Here is an 18,711-nt window from a genome sequence, read left to right on the forward strand (position 1 = left end):
GATGCTTCATCTGAAAGGTTAAATGTTTCAGAGTCTAGAGAGTTTTCTCAAAGAGCTCTTGTATGTTTTTTGGAATGGTAAGGATGTGTTTTTTGCTGAGCACATGTCCAGTTTCCTCTAATCAAGGATTTCCTCAAAGAGTTCTTAATGGATATGGCTTCTAGTATTCACAAAAGCTCTGGTCAAGTGGAGCTGGGCTCCTGCGAGCTTCAGTTTATCTAACGGTTCTTTTTTTTTGGCACGGGATGCTGCCTGTTCAGGCATTAAGGTTGTTCCCGTGCCAACATAAGCCTTAGCTGCTGCTAACGTAGATACTGCTGGTATGATCGGTTGATTGGTCTCGGGGTTGGTTTCGGTACAAAAAGGCTCATCTTCGAGTGTTGAATGTCCACTTCGAGGTTGCTGAGAGTCTCTTTGGACTGGCAGCATTACCATGATAATCTATGACCTAGCTACATTAAGAAGCTAATCAGCTTGCCTGTTCTAACTGAATATTGACTAAAATAAAGTACAGCTAGTGCTGTGCACTTTTTTCATGAATTGTTATTATCTGGTGAGAGCAACCTTCTGCTTTTCTTCAAGTACAGTATGACCACGCGAAATTGAAAGATAAAAATTAACTTTCTACTGAAACGATCCATGTCAGGTCACCCCCAGAAGGAGTCCTTGTGTCAGGCTTCAGTGAACTGGCCAGAGAAGGTTTAGATGTGCTTCTGCTCCCGTTTGATAACTGTTCTCTGCGGTAATAAATACGACACGTTGCTATGTGTAAAAGCAAACTGAGCAGTTCGTGTGTGAAGTTCAGTACGAGATAAGTGTCAAAACCAAGTTTCACTTCACACTGCAAGCAGTTAACGGCGCTATGCGAGAGATCCTGACCAGCCCAGGGCTTCTGAGCCTCGTACAGTCTTATCCCGAAGTGCCGACTGCTTCATTTTGTCATGCTGTCATTTGCACGGTACCTTCAACACTTGAAGACCTTAATAACTTGTAATTAAGATTGTGCTGTTCATAGTAATAAGTTGCACAAGAAATGGCTTACTCCTCCCTCTTTTACACTTGGCATTTGCTCAGCTGCCTGGAGTTCCTGCACTGGGGGAAGGGGATGGTGAAATTCTTTAGTTCTTTTTGTGACCGTTCTAGTCACAGTAGCCATTTCTTGTCTCAACACACCATGTCGATGATTATGCTCCTTTTCTCAGTCTTCTTGTCTTTGCTTGTGAAGAGCAGTAAGAGCTGGAGAGATTTCTCTGAAAGTTTTGCCATAAGCATCCTAGAGTGTGAGCGTAAAAGAAGACTGGAAAAGTAATGGTTAATGGCATGCAGTCCCCTGTCTTTCTTCCCTCTAACTCTTCTCACCATCTGCTTTTTTCTGTTCGTTTCGCATCTGTCATTTCTGTCTGGGCTCTGGGTTAATAACTTAGATGGCGAAATGAATCCTTTTTAGTTCCTGTGCAAACTGGTGTTTGTTCTGATCGTGGACTGGAAGGGGCTTGAATTGTATGGCGTTGCGGGGAGCAGTCCGGGGCCAGCACAGAGCAGAACCTTAAATCGAGAGCAGGGGAAATGAAACTTTTTCCAGGCCTTGAGATTAAAGGTGCTGATTTGGGTGAACAATGTGCAGTTTTAAAAAATATTTGATAATGAAAGGGGCATGTTCTAATTCCTGACGTGTGAATGCTTGGGTTTTTCTAATCCTGAATGACCTGATGTTGAAAAAAAAAAATAATCAACAAACAACTTCACAAAAATTTTATGATGTTTCATTCACTATTGGGGAAAATCATTATTCAAAGTACATTTCCTAGAGTCTTGTCTCTCTGCATTGTAAATGGCTAGCATTTTCATTCCCTTAGTCTTTTTTTTAATTTCTATTAAATCTTCTAACGCTGCACATATCCTTCCAGAGCTGAGCTGATGTTCCTGTGCCATTTCCTTTCTAGAAAGGGCGTGATCATCAAATTAAAGTGATTGGGAGATGAATTTGAAGAACATATTGGTTTTTTTTCTACACAAATAATTCTTGTGTATGTAATTCTTCGTTAGTAAAACTAATCTAACTAGTTTTTTTCTAAGGTGTTCTGTTTTTTTAATTTTGACTCCTCTAAGCAGGTCTTTTTGTTTTATACGGTGTCCCAAACAAAGGACACAGCCCCAAGAGGGTCAGAGGTACCGCTGAACACTTATAAGAGCTACTCTCGCAAGTGAGGTGGATCCAAAGTTTTCGTGTGCTAACCTTTTTCTGCTAAAATGTGGTGATTAGAAGCCACGCTTCGACTACTCTAACGTTTGCCTCGCAAAAATTATCAGAGAGAATCTTGCTTACTGATAAATGCAATACAAGCCTCTTAAAACTTCAGTGGTGTTGTTGTTTTTCAACATCTTGAATCCTGACGCTAAAGAATCACTGGCGTGTTGGTGTGTATGTTGTGTTTTGGGGTACCAAACTTGTTTTGCTGTGTTCTCTGTGAAACAAAATTTTCTTTCTGTTTGTTTGATATTGCAACAAGTTGGCTTAAGGTCGAAAGGCCCAGAACTTGTTGTCTTTCCAAAATAAATTAAGGGCTCCCTTACTTTTGTAACGTCTATAAGCTAAAGCAAATGTGTGGACAAGCAATTGAGCTGGATTTGATGTCAGCCTTGCAAACACTTTTATTTGAATGCAAGTAAAATGTAGCAGGGTTTTCACTAAAAATATTATGCAACCATTGCAAGAATAAAGAAATTATGGCTGAGTTGTTAAACTTGCCATATACTTTTGTAAGGCTGCGTTGCTTGCGTGCATGCATTTTACATGTTGTGCAGTCAAACTCTACCTTCCAATGTATTGTAGCAAGTTCCCCGACAGCACAGTGGGGAAGGCTGAAGGCCTCTATGTACCACAGAGGGTAGAATTTGGCCCTTTGCTTGTGCTAAAGAGCTCTATCAATTTCTTCGTTTCATTATATAAGCTGCAGAGGTAGAAATACCTGTGACACTGGGTTGTGAATGAAGTATGAAGATGATGCCCAAGAGGATGTCATTTGAGCATCCTTCCTGACTCAAATTGCTGATGTTTACAAGCTGTATTCCCAAGAATTTCAGTCTCCAAATCAGTTGCAATGAAAGACTGTATAAGCTGCTTCATATTTTAATGCCTAGCTAGTCAAAAAGTAAGTAACATTGTCAGACAGCCTTAAGCAATACATATTATGTGACTGGCAAGAATAGACATAGTGAATAGGAGAATAAATGCAGAATAAATGGATTTAAGCAGCGAGTGCGTCCTTAAGCTGGAAGTACTGTGTTTTTCCTGGAGGGAGAATTTTTTTTTACAGTCAGTAAAGAGAATTCATACCCAGTCCTTCTGGATTTTGTTGCTTATTCTGACTGTATCCATGCTGATGTAGCAAAGTAACGTGGAATTAATCAAACTGTTGTCACCTAATTCCAAAAGGAATAAAGTCCTGCCTTGTCTTTGGAGTATGGCAGAAGCCTGATGTATAGGATATGCAGGTCTTGCATAACTGGGTTGGAGGGTTACAAATTTGTGAAGTTATAGGGTCAGTTAAGCTGTCTGTCGAAGGCTTACCTGCACAGCACTCTTCTGCCTGTGTACCAGACTATTTTACATGTGTAATTTCACAGGCACCTCTTAGAAATGCCTTCTGCATCTTTATTAATATGCAGAAAATGCACAAATAGGGCAAGAGTGAATCAGCCTCTGCTTTCACTTCTTTCTCCATTTAAAATCAAGGGGAAGATAAGAGTAAGGTGTGTTGCTGTTTTGTGCTGTTAAAAATGGTTCTTGGGAACATCACTTGTATTTAAAACTGGATAAATTTCTTGGAATTCTGCCTTTCTTCAGACTTATATATCCCCCAGCCCCTCTGTTCTGTTGCAGCAAACTTTGGACTGTGGGAGCTTTGAGCCATTCCACTTTTCCTCTTGTTTTTTTCCTCCTTGTGTGGTTCTCGCTGTCTTTTCTATCACCTGGTTCCTCTTTCCGCTGTTTTTTGTTCTTTTTTTTTTTGTTTGTCTCCCCCAACTATCTCCTGGTTCCTCGTTCCCTGCATGCCACTAACTAGTTTCATTAGATATTAATTGATTTGTGAATTCAGGCTGAATTGCATCATCAGCAGATGGCGGATCCAGACCTGTTGGAGGAATCCTCTTCGCTCCTGGAGCCAAGCGAGATGGGAAGAGGTGCCCCGCTACGGCTTGGGTAACGGCAGTTTGTGCTTTCGTCTGTCTTGCGTTAGGGTTGCTGGCTTATGTTTATCCTGTGGAGTCCGTGGTGATTTGAGCACAGTTGTTGCAGAACTTCCCAGACTGGCGCTTGAAGCAGCTCAAGGCTGATCTAAAAGTAGCTGTTGGTCTCCATTCTTGTCCCATGTGCATTAACTTTCCAGTTCATATTTGTGCTTTGCACGTTTCTCTCTACACAAAAAAAAATGTACTAGTTTATTTGTAAATCTGTTCTGTTTGCTTTTTCAGACACTGAGCTCTCTCAACTTTGTTGAAACCAGTAACTGTGAGCACCTAATGCTCTGAAAAATCTGTATAGTTCTGTATCTTCTTTACTAACTGCTTCCAGGCCGTATCCATACGCGTGTAATTCTTTGTCTGGACATAGACATTTGAGTCAGTGAGGTCTCCTGAAGCATCTGCCTAGAACATAGTCAGTGGTAGCCTTGCCTGGTAAATGCTTGGTGTGTAACGTACCATGAGCCTGTTGAAATGAACAGTAGCAGGTATAGAAACTGTATGTCCAAATACATTTTTCTTCTCCTTTTTTTTTGGTAGACGTTTTTCTGTTAAAAGTCTTAGCTTTTGGTATAGTGCCACTGTTTTTGTTGTAGTTTTATCTCTGTGTATGTAGAGGATTTTTCATTTTGCATCAGGAACTAATTTCAAAGCAAGGTTTTTGTCGTTTTCAGTCTGAGGCTAAACTCCAGTCGGTGTCAGTGTTTTGGGTGCTGGGCTGTGTATTCTTGTAGGTGCAGAGCTCACACTCATACCGTCCCCTTCACAGGTTTGTGGCTGGTGTGATCAACCGCGAGCGAATCCCCATGTTTGAGCGCATGCTGTGGCGAGTGTGCCGAGGGAACGTGTTCCTGCGTCAAGCAGAGATTGAAAACCCCCTGGAGGATCCTGTAACGGTAAAGGAAACCATCATTTACAATCGGATTTGTAAAAGGATCTGCTTTATAGATCTAAGCCTGTATCCCTCCAAGAGCTCCATGCAGGCAAACATTTGTGTTGCCTCCCTTCACAGTACCTGCGTGCAGCGCCTGAGGCTCTAATGGCAAATGTTTTCCTGCTCTTTTAAAAAAAAAAAAAAAGTGAGATGGGTAATGAATGCTGTCGAAAGGGGAGAAACAACTCTGAATTTGGACTGCAGCAGGGCATAGCTGCTTCTCTGGCAAAAATGTACAAACACAACTCCTTTGTGCAGTTCTGAATAAGTGGTAAACCTCCTTGAAAGAGAGGCTCCTCTGGACATTCGCATGACACCAGTAGCTCCTTTAATTTGCGCTTGGACCTTTCATTTTTCTTAATTTGTTACGCAAAAATTTAAACATCCACTTCAGAATTGTTGGCTTTATTACAAATATAAATAGTAAATGTTGTGATTGGGCCTGGTTTTACATACGGAGTCCTCTTTGCTGAGATCAGTGGGACAACGCCTAAATTTTTGGAGCTGTTGATCTTAACGTGTGAAAAGAAGGGCTGTATGTAAGCTGCACTGGAACAAAAAAAAATAGGCATGATGAAAGTCAGTGACTGCTTCTGTTTCTCAGAAGGCTGACTTGTTCTCTTGTCCCACCAGCCCCGGTAGTTGACCTGTTGAATTATCTGTCAGCAAGGAGACACTTTGTTCTTATTGTGCAACACTTCCTTAAACTGAGGTTACACCTAATGTAATTATTCTTGAAACATTATGGTAAAGTTTCCTAAGTGAGGTAGAACAATAACTTATCAACAAATGCAGGAAAGGGGAGCTAGCTACCAACATGAAAACAGCTGTGCAAAGAATGTGCTCTTGGCCTCCCTGGAGAGTCAAAGTTGCTAAATTCCATCTTACTTTAATTCACTCTTTAGCTTTTTGCTTGATTCTGTAGGCGGGCTGCCTTCAGTTAGTGATGATAGATAGATAGATATATTTCATTGCATCTCTGTTCTTAGGACATTTTTTCTCAGATTTTCATGTTTATTGTTTGCCATAGAATAGATAGTAGGATGATCTAGAATTTTGCTTCGGTAAACACAAGTACAGCTTTAATGTTCTATGCTGTGTCTAAGGAAAGTGCTTTTCTTGTGACTTCATGTGTTAAGGTGCGTTCTTGACTTGCTAGCCAAATACGATCCCTATATGTACAGATTTCAGTGAAGGGAAAGTAGAACTCTGTTGTAATCTGCTGTAATGCTGATTTCTGCAGACAGCTGGGCTATTACAACACACCCTTTCTTCTTTTCTAGGGGGATTATGTGCACAAGTCTGTGTTCATCATCTTTTTCCAAGGTGACCAGTTAAAGAACAGAGTCAAGAAGATATGTGAAGGGTATGCAAGTTACTTGAAAGTCTTACAGCTAGGCATCTCACTGTGTACATAGGCCATAAAGGAACACACTTGGGTGCTTGAAATACACTGAAGTGGCTTAATGTCCGTAGTTTTCAGCTACCTGTTTCATGATGACTGTAGTCTGACAGCAAATAAATCCTACCCTAACTAGGTGAATCACGTTTTACAGTCAAACTGGCTACTCCCTAAGCCTATAATGCTCAACGCAGATGACTGCTTTGTTTGAGGAATACCTTAAACAACAAAGTAAATGTTGAATTCAGGTCTGTCGGGATGTCAGCAGGCAGTATTGTCACAGGGGAGACCAACAATGACTACTTCTAGCAGCAGCTGCATTAGTGTGATAACAGCACCCTGAACTGGGATGGCTAATCAACTGCACAAGAGCGCCTTTGAAATGCTCTCAGTACAGGGAACAGAGGATTTTCGTTCGCTTCATTTTTTTCTAAACGTTTAGCTTCTGTTTTGGCCTTAAGCAAACTTCTGTACCCATTTGATTTAGCAACTGAAACTGCTTGGCAGGTTTGCTGAACAGAAACTACTTTAAAGGTGCTTCTTGCTTTATTTCCGTGTTCGGTCTCAGCCATCTATTTCCCTGACTGGTTTATTCCTTCCATCTTTGTTACTAAGGAGACTTGCATGTATTTCAGATTCCGTGCCTCACTCTACCCGTGTCCAGAAACACCACAGGAGCGGAAGGAAATGGCTTCTGGTGTCAATACCAGAATTGATGATCTTCAGATGGTAAAACAAATCGGGTCAATGGGTTTTGTTTGTTTAACTGATAGTTGAGTTCATCTGTGGATCCTATTAAAAGAGGAGAAATTTTGGACGTATTAAGTGACCATATTTTCAGCTCAAGGTAGCTTGAGACCAGCAGCTCAGCAGTGCAAGAAAGGTGTTCGGAGGCTTTCTGTTCTGCTGTTTTGTTTTTCAGGGCTTAGGGTGGTGAGGTGGTTGGATCTTTCCAGAGGGCCGAGCAGTTAATTATACACATGTAAATACAGTGTTAATATAGAACTGTATGCTAGGGAGCAGAGAAGAATATTAATGTGTAAGAAGATACCCTGCTTCCAATTCTGAAAGCATGCTTGTATAATTGTCTGTTTCATCTGCAAGAATTTAATTAAAATAAATTTAAACTTAGTATTTTTATCTCAACTTGGAAAAAAATTGGACTTAGCTATTTTTTTCTGCCTGTCTTCGTATTTTCACATTGTGTTGTCCTGAAGAGTTTCTGCTTTAAAACTAAGCTCTTGTGCAGCAGCCTGGGTGTTGGTAAAAAGCAATCACCACAGAAAACTGCTGGGTGCCAGCTCTGAAATATTTGATGCTTGCTTCAAGGAAGAAAGGCAGTATGTCATAATACAAAAAAATGTAAGGGGTCCAAGACGAAAATAAGGAAAAAGTTCAGGAGCTAGAAGAAGGAATGATTTAATTTGACCACCTTATTTTACACAGAACCTCTCTCAAGCTGGAAGTTGTGTGGTGCAGCTGTTTAGTAATTCTAAAGAATGCAGAAGCAATTTGACTGTTAGAATTCAAAGCTGCATGTGATAGCTGTGCCCTGTGTCCTCACTTTCCCTTGAGTATCAGACTTTCCAGGCTGGGAGTCTGACTTGGCCTGAGTTAGACTTGTTCCAGTTGGAAAACACCCTTAGTAGAAAACACTTTCTCCTTTTCATTTTTTAAAAAAAAAAAAAAGTCTGTAATGTTTTTGTGTTTTCTTATGGCGGTGTACACCTCACTTGTAGAACTCTCCTCTGCTCTTTTAACCTGGGTGGAGGAAAAAATTTCTCTGTGATCACAGAACAGTTCATTGTTTGAAATAACCACTGACCTTGGAGTTGGAGGAGGAGGAAGGTATTCAAAGATTATACCTGGAAGGAAGCTCTAAAACCTTTTAGCAGAACATATTAATATGGAGACTAAAGCATATATTGCAGGCATGTGGCAGTCTTGTGCATGGGATGGGCGTCAGGGCTCAGGCACCCATCCTCTGGTGGGTAAGCCCTACTTCACTGCAATTCTGTGTGCTGCAGGTTTTGGCCACTGATTTTGCCTCATTTTTGTCCCGCTTTTCTGTGAAAGGTGCTGAACCAAACAGAGGATCATCGCCAAAGGGTTCTGCAGGCAGCTGCTAAAAATATCCGTGTCTGGTTCATCAAAGTACGCAAGATGAAGGCCATCTACCATACCCTGAACCTGTGCAATATTGATGTGACACAGAAGTGCTTGATTGCTGAAGTCTGGTGTCCTGTTGCTGACCTCGATTCTATCCAGTTTGCTCTCAGGAGGGGCACTGTGAGTATCTGCTGCACTGCTCCTGTCTGCTTCTGTTCAAGCTGTCAGCAAACGCAACGTGGATTAATTGATTTTTCTGGAAACCATCCCTTTGGGCTGTTTGAGTCAGTCCTCACAGGGAACAGCTTATTTAACATGCAGGAGTCACGGCTTGTAGCTATAATGCTGTGTACCTTATAAATACACTGTGTAAGTATTTTATATATCTTTCCTTGAAGTTCAGGAAAATGCTGTGATCAGGTGTTTTTTTGTGTTGGAGTCGTTTGGTTAACCTAGCTGTGCTTTGTAGTCCTGCTGTTTTTATATGTAGTGCAACTTCCTGAAGGGAGGTATCCAGGACATTAACAAGCTTGCCTTCTGCTCTGGTAGATAATGAAGAGTCAGGTGTCTTTTCATTTGCTGTTTTAGTAAGAAAAAAAAAAAAAGCTTCTCCATACTAAAAGCGCTTCTCCTCCTGAAACATGAAGTGGAGAGCAGAGGAGATTTGGCAGCCTTCTTCAGCTGCTCAAGTATACTTCTTCGTTACACAAGCAGGCTACAAAAATGCAAGCTTGCAGTTTAACAAATACTAACAAGAAAGTGATGCTTTACTCTGTCCTCCCTTGCTCTGAGGATGTTTTCTAGTCCTGATTTTTTATTTTTTTTTTAAACAGGAGCACAGTGGATCCACTGTCCCATCCATTTTAAATAGGATGCAAACTAATCAGACCCCACCAACATACAACAAAACTAACAAGTTTACCTGTGGCTTTCAAAACATTGTTGATGCTTATGGCATTGGAACTTATCGGGAAATAAATCCAGGTAAATCCATGCTTACAAATGTGACTTCTTTTAGTCATAGTGTTTCTCAATGTTGACTGTCATGTGTGAAAACTTTTATTAGTGAACTTAACACCTTTCAGAAGCAGGGAACAACCCTGGGAATTGTACTGCATGTAAATTGTACTGTAGCAAGTCTGGGCTTACTCGGGTACAGTGCACTAGGAGTGTCATTTCTTTTCTCCTGCAGCACCGTACACAATCATTACCTTCCCATTTCTGTTTGCTGTGATGTTTGGAGATTTTGGCCATGGAATCCTGATGACTCTGATCGCTGTCTGGATGGTGTTTAGGGAAAGTCGTATTCTGTCACAGAAAAGTGACAATGAGGTAAAGAGACGTGGCATGCTCGGCTTTGCATCTAAAGCAGAGTGTTCCAACTTGATTTACTTGCGTCTTCCCCCTCTTCAATTGAAAATGCCTGTTACTCCTTGCATTTGAAATTTGTGAAGCACTCAGACTGACAAGTCTGTAGACCACGGACTGAGTAGCGTCATTCCATAGTCAGATCCTCTGATTTTCCTTTCAGATGGTTGTAGGAAATTATTCCTTTCAGATGTTTTAAGAAAATTGTTTATCAAGTGCAGTTGGACAGCTAAATAGTTGTAAATACATCACCCCAAAACCTGGTTGGATTATAAAGGGATTCAGTCACTGGAAAACTCCTGGTGTCTGGGTGTGTGTGCATGCACGTGTATCTCCACGATTCTTCCTTTTGCTGATCTAGGCTTGGGCTTACAGGAGGCAAATCAGAGTTAGGGTGCGTTGACAGAGCATGGAGAAAGCTAGACTAGGGTCAGCACTGCTTAGTTCCAAAATAATGCTGCCAGCTGGGGGTTTGCATCACTGGGTGGAGTGCAACTTATCCTCTTCAGCTAATTCCAGATTCTTTACGCGCAGTCACGCCACCAACTTATCCCCTGTGTTCGGGTTCTGTTCTCGCAGCATCACCTCTTGCACCCTTAATCCCTGCCACAAGGGAATAAAGACTATGTTTTTAGTCCATGTGGCCGGTGTTGCTTGTTCTGCAGCTGACTGATTTTACTGTTTTGTCTGCATGAGAGACTTCCCTTGTTCTCATGGACTTTCTTTTCTCTTTTTTAATATCAGATGTTCAACACTGTTTTTAGCGGACGATACATCATTCTACTGATGGGACTATTCTCCACTTACACGGGCCTCATCTATAACGACTGCTTCTCCAAGTCTCTTAATATGTTTGGTTCATCGTGGAGCGTTCGGCCGATGTTCTCAAAAGGCAATTGGTCGTGAGTAAATAGTTGGTAATTACATAACTAATGAGTGATAGCGATAAGTAGGTGACTTATCTTTACCCATCATCCTCCCAAGTCAGTAAAACCAAAACTTCTGAACTCAGGCTTGAGTAGAATTAGAAGAGGGGTGTAAATGTGATACCCATCAAGTTTCAAACCAGCTTGTTTTCAGAAAATTCATACAGAAGCACTTTAACACCGTTCTTCTCATAGATTCATGAGATTCAGGCAAGATTCCTGTCCCCTGAATCTTTTTTCCTTGTGGCACTGAATAACGGGTCAGGAGACAAGTTTGTTACTCACTTGGCAAATCTCTAGGGCCGCGTGGGAACCTTAAAGTTCTCTCAATTTGAGATATTCCTTGCTCTCACAAGGGAAGAATGCTATTACTTTTAAAAGGAGGTCAGCATTGCTTGTGCTAATGTTTATATAATCTACTTATACCCAAACAGAGATGCTCTGCTGGAGACTACTCCTCTGCTTCAGCTGAACCCTGCTATTCCAGGGGTGTTTGGTGGACCATATCCCTTTGGCATTGACCCAGTAAGAGCTCTTCCTTCCTATGCTGTCCTTTAACAACATCTTGCGTAAGCAGAAAAGCATCTGTCCAGTTCATTGTGAAAGATTTCCCCATCCCAGCCATTCCATTAGCAGTCTTTATCAGTGTTGGAAACAGTCCTGAATGATGAAAATGTTCCTAAGAGACGCTAAATGGAGGATAGAAAGACTTGGGGCCACAAAAGGCTTCTTTCTCATCTTTTCTAACCTGCAGCTTTTTAACTGAATCTGGCATGAGACGTAGAAATCATTTTATGATTTTTTTTTTCCACCTTGGAGAAAGTTAGTTATCTGTCTTTCCAATCAGTCTTGGAAATGTAAGTTTGTGAGTAATCCTGATGTTTTGTAGCTGCCTATTTCAATAACGCTGCTCCTTGTGCTTAGAATATTTGACAAAAAATTTTGTGTGTGTTCCACATCAAAGAGGAAGTGCAGAAAATCAGAACTTCTATGTGTAATTGCTCATTGAAATGGATAAACTTTTTTTTTGTCAAGATAGCAGCCTCTGTGCTCTTTTCCTGCAACTTTTGCCTACCATAAAAACAAGCAAGGCTTGATTCCTGCTCTGATGGTGGGATCAGTTGCTTTAAGTGCTCTTATCAGAAAGATTGTCTGCTTGTTTCCTGAATAGGTATCTGTATGACAAACATCTTTGTTAAAAGCCAAACAAATAGAACCCTGCCCTTAGAGCCTGATACTTTCTGGATGGTTAATACTGTTTAGCTTAAAGAGAACACTTTCATTCTTGTCTGTTTTCCTTTTACTCAGTGCTTGGCTGACTTGGTGGTGTTTTTTCACAGATCTGGAATATCGCCACCAATAAGCTGGCCTTCCTCAATTCATTTAAGATGAAAATGTCTGTGATTCTTGGCATTATCCACATGCTCTTTGGTGTCACGTTGAGTCTTCTCAACCACATGTAAGTGCTTTGTTCTGCTTTCCTGATGGGGGTGGGAGGAGAACTTCTCTGGGTATGATGTGTGTATCTGTTTAAGATGCAGGACTTTATCAGACTTTAACTGAAAGGCAAAATACAACTATTTCTGTGTACATATTACCATGCGTGTTAAGTAGTTAACTGTGTTAAGCCCTAACTATTATAGAAATGTGTAGTCTCTGCAGTTTTGTTCCAGAGGTGCTTTTCCCCTACTCTTAAAAGTTTTTCCCCTACACATACCTAATGCTAACTAAATATAATTTCAAACTCTCTCCTTTTTTTTCTGTAGATATTTTAAGAAGCCACTGAACATATACCTTGGATTTATTCCAGAAATTATTTTCATGTCCTCACTGTTTGGATACCTTGTTATTCTCATTTTCTACAAATGGACAGCCTACGATGCTCACACATCAAAGGATGCACCAAGCCTTTTAATACATTTTATCAACATGTTTCTGTTCTCCTATGGTGATACCAGTAACAAGATGCTTTACAAAGGGCAGGTGCGTGCTCTTGCTAGAATAGTAAGATCAGAGATGATTCATGATATTTGTCTTTCTAATATAACCTTATAATAATTGTAAAATCAGGCGTTAAACAGTTTTTTCTTCTGAGAGAGAAGAAACGTGGCATCATTTCCAAAGCCTGATGCTATGTAATGTTGAAGAAGGAAGGAATAATTCCTTTGCAGAGAATTTATATCATACTGAACATAAGTCAGCTGTGCCCACTGCATATTTGGATCCAGATTAATAGTGAAAAGTCATTAGGGATATTGCCCTGCATCCGCAATGCAGTGCCTTGAAGCTTAGCTAAGGTGCTAATGCGACTTCCCCACAGCACTCTGAGGTATCTGCCAAGTTGTCATTCCCTGCAGAATCCTTTGTCTTTTTCCCTAATCTAAACCAGTATCAGCATAAGTAGCATGTTTACGGTCAGGCAAGTTGCAGTCAGTTATCAAGTACAGCTCATGTTGCAGTTCCTGGGGGGGGTGGAGAGTGTGTGAAGCATCCACATACTCTGGGAATTGTCGTTCACTGTTGCATAAGACCCTCTTGAAAGGGTTTGGTTTTTTTGAGCATAGACTGCCACTAAATCATCTGAGACTTGTTTCTGTTACAGCAAGGGCTCCAGTGTTTCCTCGTGGTGGTGGCGTTACTGTGCGTGCCGTGGATGCTGGTAGCTAAACCTCTGGTCCTTCGCCATCAGTATTTAAGGAGAAAGCACTTGGTGGGTGACTACCTTGTATATTTTTAATATGAGAACTTATTACGGTTGAAAAGCTTTGTTCTGCACCTGGATACATGAGTTCACGCTGCCCTGTGACCTGTAAAGCCTCTTTGCATATTCCTAGTCAGAGAGGCAGGTGGGTTTTACTGGAGACAAAGCATTGCCTGCCTGCTTAGCAGATCTGGGTCCAGCATCAAATCGGCTTTTAAAAACCCTACCTGTTGGTAATGATAAAAACAATATAACCGCTTTGAGCATGTCAGCTGGTTTGGGAACAGCTTTATTGGTTGCTGGATGCATTTCTGTGCTTTCGCTAGGATGACAGTTTAAAAGCAAAGCAAGCTTCATGGCTGACAAACTTAACGGCCGTATTTCTTAAAGCAGTTTGGATGGTTAAAAGTAACAGCGATTGCAGAAGTCTGTTTTTTCCACTTCTATATGAGAGGTTATCTCCTGGGGTACTCTGTAGGTTTCCAACTGTGCTGTAAAGTATCTTTATATAAAATGCAGGGACCTGGCACGTGTGCACTGGGGATACTTGAAAATTTTCCCTGCATGTATGGCAGACAGCTTTTAGGATGTTAAGTGAGTCAAAGATCAGTTCAGTTAAAGACACTCCCTCTCCCTTCTCTGACCATCTTTCATCCTCCCATGTCCCCTCCATTCGTCTCCCTTTCTCTTTTTGTTTTCTTCCTCCTCCCTTTCTTTTCTTCCATTCACTATCAGGAAGGGCAGCCCGTGGAGGCCCAAGTCAGCACAGTCCCGAACGAGCAGGCACTAGAGGCAGCAGCGGCTGCAACAGTGAGTGGATTTAAAAAATCACGTGATGGATTTATATCTAATTATCAAGAGAGCATGGAATGTATCTGAATTTCCTAAGTGAATGACAACTGCACCTTTAGGGTGAAAGACACTTTGTCTTGGAAAGAGCAAAGTTCAGCAAAATTGATACATTCTGGAAGAACTACCAGGCTGGTGGACAATAGTTCCATGTGCACAGAATGCAGAGACACTTCTTTGCAGGAGTGTTGCTGAAATCCAAACCTGCAGAGCAGCACCAGAATACCTTGCTACCACATCCCCCCAGGTTAAGTTCCCCTTTTTTCCTTTTCTTGCATATTTGTTTAAGCTAGATTAGGATTCTTCTCAGTGAAGCGTTTTTGTTTGCATTGTGTGTTCCCAAACATCATGTTTACGTGATGGCCTCCCAGCAAGTTCATACCAGTAATTACTGGATTTTTAACATCTGTTAGACACTTGTAGACACTTGGACTTAAAAACTACTATAAAATGGTTATGCACAAATAAGTAGTTGTTTCTGCTTCCTTATTTGTGTCCAAACCTACAGCCAGCCCTTTAATGTGAAAGCTTTCTGGTGGAACGAAGATTGCAGCAGCTCCTAGAACTTTATCTCTTTCTCTGTACTGCATATTTCAAATTGGTTTTGGTTATGAATGCTACCTAACTAGGAAGCTTAAATCTCACAAACAGTGAAATAAATTCTGTGCCTTACGTGCTAAGGGTGCTTTGAGGATAACTTCTTAGCTGTTGGCCTATGTTTCTATCATAAAATTGTAAGCAGCCTCACAAAAACATCAGAAATAACAATGGATTTTTTTGTGCATAATCCATCCAGCATATTGAGTGCCTCTCAGTAAAAGAATCTGCAAGTGAAGACCTCTGTGTGAGGTGTGGCTGGAGTATGAAGTAAATGGTTGGAGCTTTTGGAGCTTTTGGAGCTGTGTTTAGTTTGGACTCTTTACAGAGAACAGATGCAAGTTGGGTGTCGGGGAAAAGCTGCAAAAGTACAAATTCTTGCGAGCTAGGAGTATAGAAATGGGGTAGTGATACTGTTCAACAGTAACTTACAGTGTTTCAAAGATGCTGAAAACTCAAAGCATTGTCTTACCTGTAAACATATTCTACTTTTTTCATCTTATTTCTATTTTCAGAGCATAAACAGCTACCTAACTTGTTTTTAGAAACAACTTGACAAAATCTTTAATTCATAATTCAGTTTAGGCAAATTCATAATTCGGCATAAAGTAAAAGTAGGCTTCTAAGAACAAAGTGAGTGGCTGTTCTGCTCGTATGCCAGAGCGAAGAGCTGTGAAAACCACAGAATCTTAAGCCTCCTCGGTTTGTGTTGTCATCCCTAAACTTATAAAGTATTTAACGTTGCTAGTTAGCCTGTTTACATTCCGTGTTACAAATGACCCTGGTACAGTCCTAAAGCTGAACGCAAGGCTTTTATTTCCATTTGTGGCATTTCAGTCTGCCTCTTTAGGTGGGTCAGGCTCAGAGGTCTTCATTTATAGTATCTCAGATCAGACACGAGCGTTTTCTGTCTTTGGAACATCTGGAAGGAAATAGAAATCCTGCTGTACAGTGCACGTAGCTGCTCGCTGAACAGAGATCCAAAAATAGTGATCTGCGAGTTAGGCCTTCGTTGTCTAATACGTATTTACAATGCATAAAAGCTCTTCTCGAGGTCACTATCAGATGTTGAACAGTTCTCTGCATCCTTTCTTGGTGGTGGTGAGACAGTATGGAGGAGGAAGCCTGCCGTAACTGCAATAAGTGCAGTCATCAAGTGATCCTATCAGAGGAAAGTTTCAACTTGCTTTGTGGATTATTCTTTCCTACTCAGAGCGCAGTAGATTTATGAGCGTCAGACGCTGAGTGTCAGAACCAATGTCTATAAAAGGAACTGCTTGCACAACACCGAATTTCCAAGTAAGGGAACGTCTGATTTCCCACGTGTGTCAGTATGCCTGGCGCTGGTGGGGAGCGAGTGTGTGTGTGTGCGCACAGATTTGTGTCAGTCAGTTCTGCTCTGAGTTGCCACTGTGCGACTTGTTTCACTTACAGCGGTGGTGCTTCAGTCCTTCTAAGTGCTTGTTCAACAGCTGCTGGGCAAAATGCTGGTCTGTTGCACATCAGTTACAGCAAATGTTCTTGTGAGAGATGTGGCATTTATTTTACTCAGGACTGCAATTACTTTTAGAGAAATGTATCAAGTATTCATGCAGGAAGACTTTTTTTTTTTTTGTCCCCCTTCCCCAGCCCTAGCAGGAATCAGCATCTTTCCCATCCAGGCTGGGAAACAGAATTGTACAGCTGCTTTAACCCGGGCCTTAATGTCTTGTCTTCTTCTGTGAGCTACTGCTGCTGCACTTGGAGTCATAAGAAGCACCCAATCTTGCAATAAAGCACCAACAACACTCTGTTCTTTCTTTTTCTGCATGTATTAGGGGACGCACAACTTTGGTGGGATCCGGGTGGGCAATGGACCAACTGAGGAGGATGCTGAGATCATTCAACATGACCAGCTATCTACCCATTCTGAGGAGGGGGAAGAGGTAAGCACCCGGCCAGCCTCTGTCTCAGGTCAATGCACTTGGTAGCGGAACGTGCTAGGTTTTTGGACTGTATTTACTGATTCCCAAGCTGTTTAAATAGCAACCTTTTCAGTGAAGTGTTTTCATAGCAGTAAAGTACCACAGACCATCTTTTGGTCGTTCCCAGGAGTTCTGGAAAAAAAAAAAAAAAAGGCAGCATAATTTGCAGATAAAGGGAAATGTGGCTTTGTTCTCATTACAAGGAGCCATCATCTTAGAGGCTGCACAGTGGGAGCTGCAGAGTGCTCCCAGATGGCACATTCAGCTCTTGCTCTGGCTGAAGTGCAGTGCAGTTGTGCTGCTTGCTTCTCCAGTGTTAGCCAAAGTCCAAGGGCTGTGTTTCTGCAATAGTGAGAACTCAGTTTATGTTCATTTTGACTGTTGGGGGTTACTTTAGCTGCTTTGCCGTACTTCTGATAGGGGAGAAAAAGGAGACAGTCTCTTAATTTGGGAGTTTTCTGATGCTTCTTAACAGTTCTCCAGCATTACCTTGCTTCCGTAGTGCATGTAGTGTGTAACTGCTTTACTGTGTCATGTTTAGGAGGGAATTACTGAATGTGCTCGTGATTAATGTTGTGACTGAGACACCTCACTAAATGTAAACTTGTGTTTTCAAGCCTACAGAGGATGAGGTGGTAAGACTACAGCCAGCTTTGCGTTCATGTGTATCCGGAATGTTTCCCATTGGCGTAAACCACACACCGAATTAAACATGTTATGTCATGGCATCTTATCTTCCAAAACATCTAGCTGTTGACATATTACAGGCCATTTTTAATTCTTCATACAATGTCATACCCATTAACAGACCTTTAATTACGTCATCTATTTAGCTTGTGTCTTATCCCCTGTCTGCAGATCTTCTCTTAGTTTACCTGAAAAGCTGCCGAGCCAGAGATCTGAAATGGAAAACTTTGTGCTTCTAAAGTTTGTCTCATTTGCCTTATGTTGTGTCATTGGTAATTCTGCACTGCAACGAACACCATCTCGAAATGTTTTTTCCCAAACTGACTTTATTTTTAAGGATGATACCAGTTGTTGCCAGTGAGTAAATACAGCAAAAGCAGTCTGGTTTCATACAGCTCAACAACTTACCCGGCCAGGATCTTTCTGTAGAAGAGAGGCTCTGTTGTGAGAAACTGCTCATTCATAAACACTTGTAACAAGAATCAGTATTAAAAAATTGGATTTTAGGAGCTCTCATGCTGAACTGATTGTAGGTTTCGGGCTATCAGGTAACCTTTTTTTTTTTTTTACAAAAAAAAACACACACAAATGCCATGAAATTAGAGTAGCTTTGCGACAACGAGGTCATAAATTACGCTAAAAGCAACCCTGTGATGTGGAAAGTGGTCCTATTACGTGTGAGTCCATGTGGAATTGGTGGGGTGGCGGGGGTCAGCACGCTGGTGTGGCTGTTAATTCTGTGTATCAGTAATCCTGTGAAAAATGGCTAAAACTGCCAATACCCTGCCAAAGCAATCCTGCTGATTCTTCTGCTCCCTAGCATAGTGGTGACTCTCTCCATAGCGGTGACTCTAGCAGTTGCATGTGGCTGTAAATTGTCATTGTTTAAATATTTGTCACATTCCATTTATTGCACGCTGACGTGCCAT

At 41.4% G+C, this 18,711-nt stretch overlaps 1 protein-coding gene across 9 annotated transcripts in view; it reads left to right on the forward strand.

The window, feature by feature from the left end:
* ATP6V0A1 (ATPase H+ transporting V0 subunit a1) overlaps positions 1-18,711 on the forward strand; it is a 30,850-nt gene that overhangs the window by 2,427 nt on the left and 9,712 nt on the right. For 2 of the 9 annotated variants that reach the window (XM_040536594.1, XM_040536593.1), the window contains exons 6-20: positions 4,101-4,204; positions 5,015-5,141; positions 6,463-6,545; positions 7,217-7,310; positions 8,658-8,870; positions 9,524-9,674; positions 9,883-10,022; positions 10,803-10,960; positions 11,419-11,509; positions 12,325-12,443; positions 12,751-12,967; positions 13,587-13,694; positions 14,421-14,495; positions 16,949-17,056; positions 17,713-17,730. In XM_040536594.1, coding sequence (XP_040392528.1) covers positions 4,101-4,204; positions 5,015-5,141; positions 6,463-6,545; positions 7,217-7,310; positions 8,658-8,870; positions 9,524-9,674; positions 9,883-10,022; positions 10,803-10,960; positions 11,419-11,509; positions 12,325-12,443; positions 12,751-12,967; positions 13,587-13,694; positions 14,421-14,495; positions 16,949-17,056; positions 17,713-17,730 — 1,806 coding nt within the window. The remainder of the gene's footprint in view (positions 1-4,100; positions 4,205-5,014; positions 5,142-6,462; positions 6,546-7,216; positions 7,311-8,657; positions 8,871-9,523; positions 9,675-9,882; positions 10,023-10,802; positions 10,961-11,418; positions 11,510-12,324; positions 12,444-12,750; positions 12,968-13,586; positions 13,695-14,420; positions 14,496-16,948; positions 17,057-17,712; positions 17,731-18,711) is intronic. The other 7 variants (XM_040536596.1, XM_040536595.1, XM_040536598.1 and 4 more) reach the window with 7 other exon arrangements.

The sequence above is a fragment of the Cygnus olor genome, chromosome 25, assembly GCF_009769625.2.
Source record: "Cygnus olor isolate bCygOlo1 chromosome 25, bCygOlo1.pri.v2, whole genome shotgun sequence".
Classification (NCBI taxonomy): domain Eukaryota; kingdom Metazoa; phylum Chordata; class Aves; order Anseriformes; family Anatidae; genus Cygnus; species Cygnus olor.